The sequence below is a fragment of the Jaculus jaculus genome, chromosome 10, assembly GCF_020740685.1.
Source record: "Jaculus jaculus isolate mJacJac1 chromosome 10, mJacJac1.mat.Y.cur, whole genome shotgun sequence".
Classification (NCBI taxonomy): Eukaryota; Metazoa; Chordata; class Mammalia; order Rodentia; family Dipodidae; genus Jaculus; species Jaculus jaculus.
The window spans coordinates 113763565-113779032 of record NC_059111.1 but is presented as its reverse complement, the minus strand read 5'-3'; the positions used below and the strand labels follow the sequence as shown (position 1 = coordinate 113779032).

General features: G+C 49.5%; 1 protein-coding gene across 3 annotated transcripts in view; it reads left to right on the top strand.

Moving 5' to 3' along the window:
* Window positions 1-15468, top strand: part of Dpp6 (dipeptidyl peptidase like 6) — an 802942-nt gene that overhangs the window by 706591 nt on the left and 80883 nt on the right. For all 3 annotated transcript variants that reach the window (XM_045160238.1, XM_045160236.1, XM_045160237.1), the window contains exons 9-10: window positions 795-949; window positions 3518-3615. In XM_045160238.1, coding sequence (XP_045016173.1) covers window positions 795-949; window positions 3518-3615 — 253 coding nt within the window. The remainder of the gene's footprint in view (window positions 1-794; window positions 950-3517; window positions 3616-15468) is intronic.

The window sequence follows — 15468 nt, the reverse complement described above, 5'->3', positions numbered from 1 at the left end:
AAAAGAAAGAAAAGAAACAAGAAAGGGCTGGGTGTGGTGGCATGTGCCTGTAATCCTACCACTGGGGAGATGGAGACAGGAGGATTGCCAGGACTTTCCAGATCGTGAGTTTAATAGAATCCATGAGCTCTGGGTTCAGAAAGAGATCCATCTCAAAATAAAGTTGAGGGGCTGGAGGGATGGTTTAGTGGATAAGGCATTTGCCTGCAAAGCCAAAGGGCCTAGGTTCCATTCCCCAGGACCCACGTAAACCATATGCACCAGGGGACACATGCATCTGGAGTGTGTTTGCAGTGGCTGGAGGCCCTGATGCACCCATTCTCTCTCTCTCTCTCTCTCTCTCTCTCTCTCTCTCTCTCTCTCTCTCTTTCTCTCTCAAATAAATAAATAAATAAAATATATTTTTAAAATAAGGTTGAGAGTGATTGAGGACGACACTCAATATAGACCTCTGGCCTTCACAGTCTTGCACACACACACACACACACACGCATGCACACACATGCAAGAAAGGAACTCTTTAGGCCCAGTGTTCAAATTTGTGCTCAAAGCCCATTTTCACGTGGTCAGCCTGTGTCCAGCTGATCTTGGTTTTACTGTGCCAGACATAACTGAGGCCTGGGGTGGAGCAGAGACACCAGGAGCTCGAAGGTTGCAGCAGAAGCAAGGACCTGGGGGTCACTCATCCCTGGCCAGCTCACAAGTGCCACACAGCACTGGCCCCTCCGCCCCCTCTGTCTCCTCCATCCCTCTGTCCACTTCAGCTCACAGTTTTCCCTTCTGTTTTCTCACAGAGGAGATTCTGAAGACCCACATAGCACACTGGTGGTCTCCAGATGGCACGCGGCTCGCCTACGCCACTATCAACGACTCCCGCGTCCCCGTCATGGAGCTCCCAACCTACACGGGCTCCATCTACCCCACTTCGAAGCCTTACCACTACCCCAAGGTAGGCAGAGTGCCAGCTCACCTAAGCACCGACCGTTCCTGAGCTCCTCCCGACTCTGGGAAGATGCAATAACGAGAGGCGTTTATGAGCTATGCAGTAAACACGGGGAAGATTAATTATTCCTCGTTACATTGTGTTCAGGTCCCATCTTTGTTGAGTCGCGTTGGCTGGCAGGTTTACTTTACTTTAAATAATTGTCTAAATTCACTGGAAACAAACTAAATACATTGTCTCTACCCATGGTGACAAAACCCAGATACTGCCATGCTTGTTTGCCTGTTCCTGTCTATAGGATGTGGCTTCTGGGAGATCAGGATTTTGGTTTTCCTGGTCCCTGGACCTGGGGAAAGCTATGCTATGTGTAGTCATTGCTATGGTCTGAAAGCCTGTGTCCCCCAACATCCCTGTGTTGAGACATCTCTGCAAGATGATGGCATTAAGAGAGGAGCCCTTGGAAGACAATCAGGCCATGAGTGGGGTGCCTACCATGTGAAGACATCTGCCATCCGTGCCATATGAACACATCATGAGGAGGCTCCACCCATAGGCATGAGCCCTCACCAGCACCTTGAAGTTGGACGCCCAGAACCAGAGCTGTGCGATCCATATTCCTGGTGTTTATGAGCCAGCCATCTAGCATTGTGTTACAGCAGCCAGAGTGGATGAACATGGACGTGTTCTGATCATAAAGCGAGTGGGGGCTCAGCAGTTAAGGCGCTTGCCTGCAAAGCCTAAGGACCCATGTTTGACTCTCCAGGCTGCACGTAATGCAAGCCAGACACACGAGGTTATACAAGCACACAAGGATGCACATGCGCACAAGGTGGTGCATGCATCTGGAGCTCGATTACAGTGGCTGGCGGCCCTGGCATGCCAATCCTCTCCCTGTCTCTGGCTCTCTCTCACATAAGAGAAACAGGGCCTGTCTGTGGGCTTGCCTTAAAAAAAAGAGAAAGAGAAAAAAAAATGGAATAGCACAGACAACAGAGTGGATGGGGCTCGTCCAAACCTTGATCCTCTGTCAGACCCCTGGGCCCAGGGAGGGGTCCTAATGCTGAGACTCCCACAGCCAGCTCACTGGGCGGCGCTGGTATCAGGAGCGTGGACGCCGCCCCTGAAGCACACAGCCAGCTGAGCTGTCTTGCTGCCTGCTGTCATCGCCAGACTGCTGCAAGGCCAGTGGCTGTGGATGTGACAGTCTCCCAGCCGGCCTCACTCCCGCCTCTGCCAGGGGGCACAAGAGAGCCAGCCTGGCTCTGAGGCAAGAGGTTTCTGAGGCGAAGCTCCAGGCCCTGGGAGGAGTCTCTTCCTGAGTGGCATACTGCCTTCCTGCCTTCCGGCCACCACTTGTTTTTTAGACATGGTCTCGTGTAACCCAGGCTGGCTTACAGCTTGCTGTGTAGCCCAGCCTGGTCTTGAACTCCTGGTCCTCCTGCCTCGACCTGCCTAATGCTAGCATTACAGGACTGTCTACCACACCTGGTTTAGGTAGTGCTCGGGGTAGGGTCCAGGCTTCATGCATGCTAGGTGAGCATTCCACCCACCAGTGGCATTCCCAGCCCACGGTCGTTGCTTCTTCACACAGTGCAGTGAAAGACTCTGGTCTCCTCTACGCTGACTCCTCCACCACAGGCCCTCCTTCCTTGCCTCGTCGAACCCTGAGCTCCACCTGAAGGACTCACTTCCACATACCATCCCACTGAGGGTTTGAGCTTTAGCATACGGATTTAAGGTGACACATTCCATTCATGAAACCTGGCACAGATCCCTTTCAATAGCCTTTGAAGAGTGCAGCCATTGTCTGTGGGTGTCCCAGAGAGGAGGAGCAAAAGTGAGTCCCCTGAGGCCACAAACCTCGACTCCTTTCTCTTGAGGCCTCTGAGCTGTCTGCACATATGCACTTGTCACTGATAGAGTCTCTTCACTCTGTCCAGCCAGTCTTGATTGGATTTAACTGTGTCTCCATACTGTCCAGGGTCAGCTGGAAACAGCTAAACATAGCACATAGAACTGAGAACAAGTTCTTGACACCTCCACAGCCCCCACCAACACACACGCACACCCCGCTTCTCACACATGCACACACTACAGCTGGTGGCTGGCTGAACTTCATCAGGCCACCCAGAGGTGGAGCGGTTTCTGATGGGAGTTCTCTTATAGTAGGAGGTGACCACCTAGATGCAATGGCCCTTAAGTGTGCGGTGAACTCGGGGACCACTGCTCCCAAATTCTGGCCAAGAGAGCTCAGAGGCTTTTTGCTGCTTTCCCATCTCCGCGCAGTCAGAGCTCTGAGCCCTGACCTGTGCCTTGCTGTGGGGCTGACGGTTCATGTGGAATGCAGACAGTGAGAAAATCAGGCCAGCCACATTCCTCCTGGCTCCTGCTAGGCCAGAAAGAGGGGGAGGTGCGACTGATCCATGCCCAACATAAATTCCTGTCTTTAGCGTGGAGTTCCGGATTTTCTAGAGCCCTACCTGTGAGTCCTCCAGGGAAGGCTCTGCAAAGCTGAGGTGGGCTCTGGGCACAGGGTGTTCACTCACGCACAGCTCTGTCCTCATCTCTTCGCAGGCTGGCAGTGAGAACCCCAGCATTTCCCTGCATGTCATCGGCCTGAACGGACCCACCCATGACTTGGAGATGATGCCACCCGATGACCCACGCATGAGGTGGGTTTCTCCCTAGAAAAGAAGAAAGAGGAAAGTTGCTCACGTGGTCCCCAGAATCGGTCGCTGCCTCATACCTCCAGGAAGTCCCTGTACTCTCTTCGGGGCTCCCTGCTGCTGTGTGATAGGGTGCTGTGGGGTGAGGGCAACACCGACAGTGAGTGCTGATGGTGCTTCCCTTATATCCAGGGCAGAGACACCATGTGTCAACCTCTGTCTCAGCAGGGTGACTTCCACGGCAGGTACCAGGTGACAACAACCTGGCACAGGCCTTCCAAGAATATCCTGGAGCCAGGTTTCTGTACACGATGCCACATGTTTAGAGCAGGGCTGTAGAGGATTTCTGTCACTGATAGCTCCAGCCACTGCTGGTGAACCGTGCTCTGACAAGAACCACTGCTCCCCAGTGGGCAGCAGCCATATATTTAGTAGGACGTACGGAAAGTGGTACTGACATGTTACTCTCAATGTCTGCTTTTGGTATATTTTTGTTAAAATTTTTATTTATTTATTTGGAAAAGAGAGAATGAGATAAAGGAAGGAAAGAAGGAAGGGAGGAAGGAAGGAAGAAAGAAAGGAAGGAAGAAAGAAAGGAAGGAAGAAAGAGAGAAGCAGATAGAATGGGTGTGCCAGCACCTCCAGCCAGTACAAACAAACTCTAGATGCATGCATCACCTTGTGCATCTGGCTTACATGGGTCCTGGGGAATTGAACCTTGGACCTTAGACTTCACAGGCAAGCACCTTAACTGCTAAACCATCTCTCCTGCCCAGATTTTTTTCTTTTGATAAATCTAAGTGAAGTGAGCTAAGCACCAGCTTACCATTGCTCTTAAATTCAAGCAGTCTGGAGATGGATAACTCCAACTCTGGTCAACTCACATGGTCACGGTGCCTGTCTGGTGACAATATTGGGAGTGGGAAGTAGAGTATCCCAGGGTCCACTCACCCAAGACCCTATGATTCTGTGAACATCTGTTTAGGCAAAGAATTGCTCATTTGGATGCTCAGTAAATACCTAATCCAAATGTTGTCATATATCTAGCTTAGATCTCCATGGTTCGGTCCTAAAACTCCACATTATCAGAAGCTTCTAAGAGGGCAGAAGCTGGGCCTGATCTGTTCTGGCTCCCCATGAAGTCCAGTCCAGGGAGGGATGCCTGGGTCCTCTGTAGGGTGACTTCCTCTGCTGTCTGCATCCCACAGCCCCAAGCAACCAAGGCCCTTGCAGGAATCTACTAAGGGTCTTCCAACCCTTTCCTGCAGTGGACCCGATGCCATGGTCTGTGGGGGAGGGAACTGGAATTCTAGGGCTCTGTGAAGGCTGGCCTCTACCTGTGTCTTCCTGCCCTGGAAGAGCCTTCTCCCTCATTGCACAGGACAAAGTCCTCCTCAGGGGTTCATGAGCCCAGATCCGGGTAGCTTTCCAGAACAGGACCCTAATGCCCATTAGTGGGAAGGCCACCCTCACTGTGCCTTGGTTGAGAGCATCTAATGGATGTGGTGATGATATTTTTATTGTGACAAAACACAGTTCAGGTCATTGCCTCAGCTTCTGTCCTGAAGATCCCCATGTTCCACTGTTTCCCTCACAGCTCACTCTTGCCAAGCCTCCTGGGGCCTCGTCCAGCCCACTCACTGAGTTAATATGGAAAGTCACCTGGAAAATTTCAGCCATCTGTTTGAGCTAATTGAAAGTCTCATTTAGTCAATTTGGCAGTGCTGTTTCCACAGGCATGATTAGCTTCAAGGACAATGAGGAATTAGCTTTAGTCAGGACTTAAGGTTCCAATGCTGGGGTTCTCCTTGCTCTTCTCCTTTTTTATTTTTTTAAAATATTTTATTTATTTATTTGAGAGGGAAAAAGATCAAGAAAAAGAGGCAGATAGAGAGAGAAGAGGGGGAGAGAGAGAGAGAGAATAGGCATTCCAAGGCTTCCAGCCACTGCAAATGAACTCCAGATACATGCGCCACCTTATGTATCTGGCTTATGTGGGTCCTGGGGAATCGAACCTGAGTCCTTAGGCTTTGCAGGCAAGTGCCTTAACCACTAAGCCATCTCTCCCCGCCCTTTTATTTTATTTATTTATTTGAGAGAGAGAGAAAGATCAAGACAGAGAAAGAGGCAGATAGCGAGAGAGAGAGAGAGAGAGAGAGAGAGAGAGCGGCACTTCTTAAGCCACATGTGGCGCCATGCTCCGTAAGCAGTACAAATCTGTGACACGCACATGGCGCAATTCCTGCTGCCTCTCAGTCACATGGCCTTCAGGTTTTCTTGGGATGAGCTCAGAGACTTGATGGTTGTTGCCTGACATTCAGCTGGTCACTGAGGATTTAATGGTGAATAAAACATGGAGTTACCATGCAGAGGGGGAGTCCTTGATAAAATTATCACAGGCAAATAAACCATTGTTGGCAGGAGAAGAACCATGAAAGTATGTGAAAGACAGCGTCACCTGCCTGGAGGAGACAGTGTCATGACTTAGGCCAGAGTTGTGCGGTCTCAGCACTGATGGTATTTGTAGCCTGATGACTCTAGCCATGGGCTGTCCCTGTGCATTACAGAAGGCCAGTTCTGCTCTCTACCCATGAGCTGCCAGGAGCGCCCTCCACATCCACCCCCAGCTGAGCAATCAGATCGGTCTCCACAGGTGGACGGAGAACCCCAGGTATAGAGCAGAGTTTCCGCCTGGGCTCTAATTCTGCCCCTGTGGTCTTGGACACTGCTTGTTTGCTCGCGTGTAGAATGGAGACAGATGGCAGCAGTAGAAGTGTGCACTCTCGTGGGTGACTATGGAAGCAGGGAAGGAAGGCAGGGCAGGCCAGGCTCATGCCGTCATCCTGTCTGCTGGCTGTGAGAGTCTCCGCAGGCCACAACTCTCACGTTCATGACTTCCTGACCTATTTCAGAAGTTCGGGTTCATGTAGCTGACTGGCTGGCCTGCATCTTCATGAGGTTTTGTCAATTAAGCAGTCAGATCATGATTCTTAGGCCAGACAGTAGATATGAGTCTAAGATTTCTTTGAACTCCATACTTGATAAGGGAGCCAGGCAGACGTTCAAACCAGTTGGGTGGTCATTGAGATGCCGAGTGTACATAGGCAGTTCAGCAAGGCGACATAGGGTGGGCTTGCTGGGCTCCCACTGGGGTCATCTGGTCTACCCAGCAGACTCTATGGTAGAGTTATATCCCAGCAGAGTTGAATAAGCCAGCCAAGCACAGTGCAGGAAGAAAACCATGTTCTCAGGACTCAGTTGCCTCTTACAACATCTGAATAGAGCCTCTGACAGCTTCTAAATAGCATCTCAAACTGGACAGTCCTAGCAACTCAGAATGGGTTCTCTCTCCTTCCTGCCCTCAGCCCCATAGCCCTTCCACATCACAGTCCGGGGGACTCCACCTTCCTCTTGAACATCCACCCTGCTGGCCAGCCATTCCCGGAAGGGGCCCCGTGCCTGCTCAGGGCTCTGCTCCTCCACAACCCACCCCCGGCCCAGCACCACCACCCAGCTGCCGCTCTTCTGCCTCCCTGCCCCCGACCCTCAAACAACAGCTGGAGCAGTAGCCTCTAAGCCCCAGGCGGTCAGTAACCCCTGTTCCAGGTCTATGGCTTCTCTACTTTAAGAAGCAAAGACAAACTCCCATGGTGGCTAAACCCTCTGTCACTCACCCTTCCACCCACCACTCTCACCTCCCCAAACCTACCAGGCCTTGCTCAGTGTGGCCAAACATACGAAGGTGCTTTCCTTCGCAGTATGCTGTTGTCACGGAGTTGGCGCCAGGCTGGGCGTCAGTGAGGCCCTCTCAGGGAGCTGCCCATGCCTCAGAACACAGTGTGTTCTTCAATGTAAAAGGAGGGACTGGGTTCTGGCTCGTAATCCACAGGGCCCAGAACTGGCCTGGCATTTAAAAACTGCTGTGAGTGCCTGCCTTCAAGAGCTGACATCTCCTTGGGTGAATCTTCCTGTTGGAAGGCGCAGCCATGGCCAGGTGATCTCTCAATCTCTGCTATCAGCTCGGGATTCAGCAGGGAAAGATAAGCCTCAAATTGGTTTCATTCCATAATATTTACAAAGGTTCTGCTTACAGAAGGAAGTGAGTCGGGCAGCAGCTCCCTAAGAGACTTCAGTTCCCAGGACCTGGGTCCCTACTGTCAGCTTAGGCCTAACGCGTTAAGGTCGAGTAACTGGATCACCAGGACAGAGCCATGTAGACAAGCCACCAATGAACTGAGACCTTGGGTTGACAAAGGCTATGAGAGGAAGCCCCAGAAATAAATACCCACCCTCTTTCTTCCCTCCCTTCAGCGTCCTGCCAGTGCCCCTTTGGGGCAGCCAGAGCTTGCTGATGCTATCATACAGCAGGTTCCCACCCCAGCACAGAGCAGAGTGGTCAAGTGAAGGGGCTACAAGGACACACAGGAAGCGCCCAATACACATTCATGGGATGCTGCAGTTCACCCAGCACAGGACTCACCCTGCTGCATAGACAGGGGACTGCTCAAGTACATGGGGGCCAAGTGGATAGATGGACAACGGATGGATGGGTGAGTGGGTGGGTAGATGGTGAGAGGAATGGATGGGTGAGTGGGTGGGTGGATGGGTGAGAGGAATGGATGGGTGAGTGGGTGGGTAGATGGTGAGAGGAATGGATGGATGAGTGGGTGGGTGGATGGGTGAGAGGAATGGATGGGTGAGTGGGTGGGTGGATGGTGAGAGGAATGGGTGGGTGGATGGGAGGATGGATGGATGACCATGGATAACCAGAGGGAGATGGATTCATGCATGAATGGATAGAGGATGGATGGATGGATGGATGAGTGGAAGACAGATGGAAGATGGATGGAGGATAGGTAATGAATGGATTAGGAGAGACAAGTGTGTGGATGGGTGGATACTGAATGATAATAAGTGGGTGATGGATAGGTGAGTAGGTAAAGGAATACATAGATGGATGGACAGACAGTGTAAATCACAAATAAACAGACTCTGAAAACATGAGACTAGGGCGAGAGAGAAGGGCCCCTGTGAGATGAACTCGACTCCTCTCTTCAGTAGATCCTTTCACGATCAAAGCACGGAACTGATTTGATCCCAAAGTCCCCAAGACGTGTGTGTACCAAAGTCAGCCGCTGTGCTGGGAGGAAAGGGAAGGTGGGTGGTCCTTTCCTGGTCCTCGCTGACGTGAAGTCACCTGTCTTAAAGCCGTGGTATCGCGTGCACATCTCCTTCAGCGCCTTCTGCCTGAGGACGCTGTTACTCGGCGGCTTGGTGCAGGGGCGGCGCGGGCGGGCCGGGCCTTCCTCACGCCCCTTGCGCTCGTGTCGTTTCAGTTCACTCAGAGCCGCCCGGCCCGAGCACGGCCTTTCAAGCACTTCCCTCTCGCAGCATGCGTCGTCCCAGCTTGATCCACGGCGTACACGTTGCTTTAAAAATGCCAGAGTTAATTGCAGGCTCTTCATTTCACTAGACAAACAGGCTTTGTTCCCTCAGCCCTTTATTGCCACAAGGCTGTCAGACCCTTTGCCAGAATCTGGAATACCAAGAAGTGACATGGCACATTAATCCCTGTGAAAGAGACAATGCTCCGTTAATATTTTATGGCAAACAAGTGGGCTGATAAAAAATTCATACGCTGTTCACCAGCAGGCGCTCCTGTGCTGACTTGCAGGCACCTTCGGCTGGCGAGCCAGGAGAGGCCGTAAAGTGCCCCTGCCAAGCCGTGCTCTCCCGAGCGCTCCTCCCACGCGCCCCCCGGCAGAGCCCGCTCTCTTCCCAGTCAGTCCTCCCCGCTCCGAAGTCAGCGGCCGCGCTCACCTGCCTCCTCCAGCCCCTGCGCCCGCGCGTCGCGTCTGCGCAGATACCCTCAGGTGCCATCAAGACCCTCAGCAGCTTTGCTCCAAGGAGCCAGTTGCCTATAATATCAGTTCCATGTTCTCTTCTGTGTGTGCACACATGTGTATGCGTGTTCACGTTCATGCAGGGGCACACATGTGTGCACACAGCTACATGCATGCCTCTGTGTGGAGGCCAGAGGACAACTTTAGCTGTCATTCCTCAAGAGCTGTCCACTTGTTTATTTATTTACTTATTTTTATTTTAAAAGATCTCATCATTTTTAAATTTTTTATTTTTATTTATTTATTTGAGAGCGACAGACAGAGAGAGGAAGAGGGAGAGAGAGAGAGACAATGGGCGCGCCAGGGCTTCCAGCCACTGCAAACGAACTCCAGACACATGCACCCCCTGTGCATCTGGCTAACGTGGGACCTGCGGAATCGAGCCTCAAACCGGGCTCCTTAGGCTTCACGGGTGAGCGCTTAACCACTAAGCCATCTCTCCAGCCCTATTTACTTTTTTTTTTTTTTTTTTGAGATAAGGTCTCCCAGTGGCCTGAAGCTCACCAGTTACACTAGACTGTGTGGCCAGTAAGCCCCAGGGCTGCTCCTGTCTCCATCTCCCTGGCACTGGGGTTACAGGTGTGTACTACTCGGCCCCACTTTTTGTTGCCTGAGTGTGGGGCTCGAATTTCAGACCCTCATGCTCAGGCAGCAAGCACCTCACCCACGGGGCTATCTCGCCAGCCACTGACGTGCTCTTGTGAGAGAGCAGCACGCGGTAGCCGCTTTCTCATTCTCGGCCCACTATCTAGCTATAATGCTGAGCACTGGTTCCTACTCTGACTTCCTGGACGGTCATTCTGGGTCCTGCCCTGTGTCCCCCACCCCTTAAAACTGCTCTTGAGCTTCTCTTGTTCTCAAACACCCGATCTGCCTACCAACACGCTTTCTCATCCCGGGTGTTTAGTCGGGCAGAGGTGGGTACAGAGACGCACACTTGAATGTGCTTAGCATCTCTGTCTGCTGCTGCCGCCAGAGCATCTTCCTGCTTTGGTGATCTTTGGTGATTTTCAATGACTGCTGAATATCGCTAACTCTTAAGTGTTCTGTGCCTTATATGCCCCCCTTTCCCCTTTGCTTTAAGTATTATATTAGTTGGTTTCTGGGGAGCTTTAGCAACGCGCTGTGGCCAGAACACAGAGCACAGGTAGAGCACGGGTCCTCAAGGCAGATGCTCTTCCGGTTACCACAGGGCTCTGCAGCTCCGTGTAGCTACTTGATGTTGTTAATTTAACTTTAGTATCAAATACTCCTTAAAAACAAAACAATACAGAGAGGGCATAGCGAAAGACTCAGCCCCTCCTCTCAGAGACATCGCACCCCAGCATGGAGACAGCCTTTTGCCGTTGCCACTGCTTCTTCATAGGTGCTGTCTTGTCACTAAATAGCATGCATATCCATGATATCTGCTGTTATTATCTTTCATTCAAGAATCCAGTATGCTCACTTCTCTGTTTGCTCTATCCTTTGTAGATTTGTTTTCTCAATTTGTTACTTTTATAATGTTCTCACACATCATTGTCTGCTGTATTAACTATACATGGGAATTCTCTTTCTTCCATTTTATTTTGCTTGGTTGACTTTTTTTAATTTTTTTAATTATTTTATTTATTTGAGAGCGACAGACACAGAGAGAAAGACAGATAGAGGGAGAGAGAGAGAATGGGCGCGCCAGGGCTTCCAGCCACTGCAAACGAACTCCAGACGCATGCGCCCCCTTGTGCATCTGGCTAACATGGGACCTGGGGAACGGAGCCTCGAACCGGGGTCCTTAGGCTTCACAGGCAAGCGCTTAACCACTAAGCCATCTCTCCAGCCCGGTTGACTTTTTGTTGACAACTTTCACCATGAACATTATGTGATTTGATGATAACCCCCCTCATTACCTCTTTTGCCTCCACTTTTAAGTCCGTCCTTCCACTGAACACCTTGCTTTTCACAGGTGTCCTCTTCTGTTCTGACGGCTTTTGCCCCCATCATCCATGATGAAATGCTGGGGCGCTCGGTATTATTCAGGCCTTGTGGGGGTAGCAGCAGCCACTTGAGGTCATGGGGTACCGGCCACTCTGTGTTTTCCAGACAGTGCTCTGGAGCACCCCTTTCCTCTTGGCTCTTACCTCCTCTCTGTGCCCTCCTCTGCAGTGTTCTCCGAGTCCTGGAGGGTGTGATAGAGATGTCTCATGTAGCACGAACACCCAGCAGTCACTTGTTCCCAGCACTGATGAGTTTTGAATCCCCCACCACCATAGTCACTGATGCAAAAAATAAATAAATAAATAAAAGTTTCTCTGACCAAAGGTGAAATTACACTGATATACAAGCAAAAACATGCATATCTAGGTATCTAGAGGACAATCTGATGGGGTACAACATATCCATTTATCCAAACAGCAGTAGTTACTTCCCTCCTGGGGCCTGTGACTTCCCAGCTGTTGGCTTTTGATGAAGTTTCCAGTACCAGGAATTAATTCCCTCCCATGAAGTGGGCCTCAGATGCCATCAGAGAACAGTGGGTTATCCCTATAACAGTTATGCCACTATTGCAGCAGCAGGCATATCTTGCATAGCTGGTTGGGTGGATACCCAGAAATTGTTACCTCCCCGATTTCTAAAATGTGTATGTGGACCCCTAACCCATCTGTAAGTCCTTCCCCCATTCCCACCACCCAGCAGCCTTTCCAGAGAATGGGGTCTGGGGAGTGGGCAGGCCTGCCGTGGGTCTGCTCTCAGGCAGAGGCCAACCGTGTTGACCCTGTTCTGTAACTGCTCCTAACTCTCATGACCTTCCTACTGGCTCATTAAAACCAATAAGGAACATTCATTTTATTGTAACTAGTAATTATTTTTCATATTAGACCTAAGCAGTGCCATGTTATATTCTTTGCTTCACTTTTTGGATCCCATGGAGTTTCCATTTTCATTTTAATTATTTATTTTGTTTAAAAAGATAAAGCAAACAGGGTGTCATATACCCCAGGCCAAGCTAGCTCCAAACTCACTATACAGCCAAGGATACCTTTGAACTCCTGATCCTCCTGCCTCTGTCACCTGAGTGCTGGGGTTACAGGTGTGTGCCATTGCACTTGGCTATTTTCATTATTGATGTGAGATGTTTGATGTTGCCATATTTGTATGCTCTCGCTCTCTCTCTCATAGATCATAGCAGAGAGTCTGTTGCTTTGCTCTCTGAGTACACTTAGGGCTACTGCACCTCCACTTGTTACTCCTCACAGCGCACACCAGTGCCATCCTGCGGCTTCCCCACACCACCCTCAGTTGAAACACCTGGGCCCAGGTCATATGTCATCCTGCCCTTGATTGACTCCCATTTCTAGCCAGCACACATCCTCGGGGTTCTTTCCTAGGGAAGGAGTGCAGGAAGGAAACTCTCTTGAATATAAACATGTCTCCTTTTTCTTCTATTTATTTTAAAATGTTAGCCGTAGGTAGAGTTTATGAGATGTGTCGCTAGGGGTGGATCTTGACTCCACTCCTGTGTGTTCAGAGTCAGCTCATGCTTGCTGGTGCCGGCGCTGTCTCTGCACTATGGATATGTGATGAAGGGAGTCATCTTCTTCCACCATGAGGAAGCTTCCCTGGGGACACAGAAGTTGAAAAGAACCCTTTCCTCTCATCGGCGCTTCTGGTCAGGTATTTTTCCCAGCAGTGAGAAGGCAACTACAACAGGATGTTTGAAAATTACCATCTCTCAGGGTTAGGGGTATGGTGCTGCCTCTGGCCTTGGAGCTTTCACTGATAGGCTGATGTCATCTGATACTTTCCGGATTTTGTAGCACTATATCTAAGCATGGGATTTCTTTTCTTTTTAAAAAGTATATTTGGGGCTGGAGAGATGGCTTAGCGGTTAAGCGCTCGCCTGTGAAGCCTATGGACCCCGGTTCGAGGCTCAGTTCCCCAGGTCCCACGTTAGCCAGATGCACAAGGGGGCGCACGCGTCTGGAGTTCGTTTGCAGAGGCTGGAAGCCCTGGCGCGCCCATTCTCTCTCTCTCCCTCTATCTGTCTTTCTCTCTGTGTCTGTTGCTCTCAAATAAATAAATAAAAAATAAAAAAAAAAGTATATTTGATTTATTTAAATTTGAGAGAAAGATGGAGACACACAGAGAGAGAGAAAGAGAGAGAGAGAGAGAATGGGTGCACCAGGGTCTCCAGCCATTGCAAACAAACGCCAGACGCATGTGCCCCCTTGTGCACCTGGCTTACTTGCATCCTGGAGAATCAAACCAGGGTCCTTAGCTTCGCAAGCAAATGCTTTAACCACTAAGCCATTTCTTCAGCCCCTAAGCATAGGTTTTCTTTTCATTTGCCACTTACCTCAGCCATAGGCTTTGAAAGGATACTCGGGTTTCTGGCTCCCAGAATTCAGAATTCCCTTGGTGGTTTTCAGCTTTGAAGGTGTTTTAAGATGCTGCTTCCTACCACACTCACTCTTTGCTCTCGACCCCTGTAGAATTGCAGGAATGTATTGAAATCTGACTTTCTGCTATTGTCTTGATTGTTTTAGATATATACCTGTTTAATTCCTTGGGTACTATTAAAATTCTATGTCTGGAGAGAAAAGTGAAAGTATTCTACCCAATAACTTAGACTGGAATCTTCTGATGCATTCTTCATAATCCTTCTCTTATTTAAAAATTAACATGTGAAGTATAGAAAGTAATAGTCACTCATTTCCCCCCAGACACACACACACATACACAGAAACTATTGTGATCAACTGATTAATTCTCCTTTGAATTGTTTTTCTAGAAATACCATTTTTAAGGTCACTAGGTCATTTCCCAACACCATTTATTGTGTCTTCCTTTCCCCATAACTTGAACTTATTAGATACTAAATCCCAATTTTAGCCTTTTTTAACATAAACTATTGTGTTTGGAGCCTGTATACCCATTAGTGAACAAATTACTGATCATTACATCAGTATGGTCATGTGGCTTTATGGTGGTGTGAGAGTATTAGCAACTTCTACAAATCCCATTCCCTTATTCTTCCATTTTAAAACTGTCTTGACTATTTTTATAGATTTCTTCTTAAAATTATTTTATTATATGTCCCCCCAAATTGCTCATTGGTCTTTGTCACAGAATTATGTTCATTCTTTTACCAAATATTGAGTATTCGGCATATTTAAAGCACTGTGCATCATGCTCCATAGATGTGAGGGACTTCAGTGTGGTCCCTGCCCTCATGAAGCCTCGATGAAATAAAGACAGTTCTTCCTGACCACACCACAGTAGTGGGAACTTGCCGGGCTTATTCTTCTAGAGCAGAAGCCTCTTCTGTTTCTATGCCTCATTGACAGATATCATTGTTTTCATGTCTTCGCGGGTGTTAGGTGCTACGTTTTCTTTTTCATCATTTTCAAGTCTAGCAAACGTTTATATTCTACAAAACAGGGCCCCGCATTTTTATCTAGTTTTCTTGCATAATTTGCATTAGGAGCAGTGGACATGTGGGTTCCAGGGACCATAACTCAAACACCTAAGCACGTTCCGGTGGAATGTTTGAGCTGTGGTCTCTGAGATGTGCAAAATTCCTTTAACCCACGTGCTCCGCTCTTTCCCATACAGAGCCTCTTTGCAGGAGGAAGTTGGAACTCTCTGATTACCCTACTGAGGACATCTGCCTCAGAAAGGCTTCATGAAGCAGGGGCTCTTCTATTTTTCTTTTTATTAGCACACGTGAAGAATAAAGCGTTTCCATGAGCCATTCAAGGGCTGTCACCCCCCACACACACACGGCCAGCCCATGACACCTGAAGTGCACACCAGAGGACGCTCCTCAGTGGTTCCTCCCAGCAGAACCACAGAAGAGCATGTTACCAGAAAGACAAGGTTGCACTCGTCAGCTTATCTCCCATTATAAGATTTCACGTAATAAAGCAGGAACATGACAGCTGAGGATAACGTGTAGTTAGATCTGGCCTGCACGAGG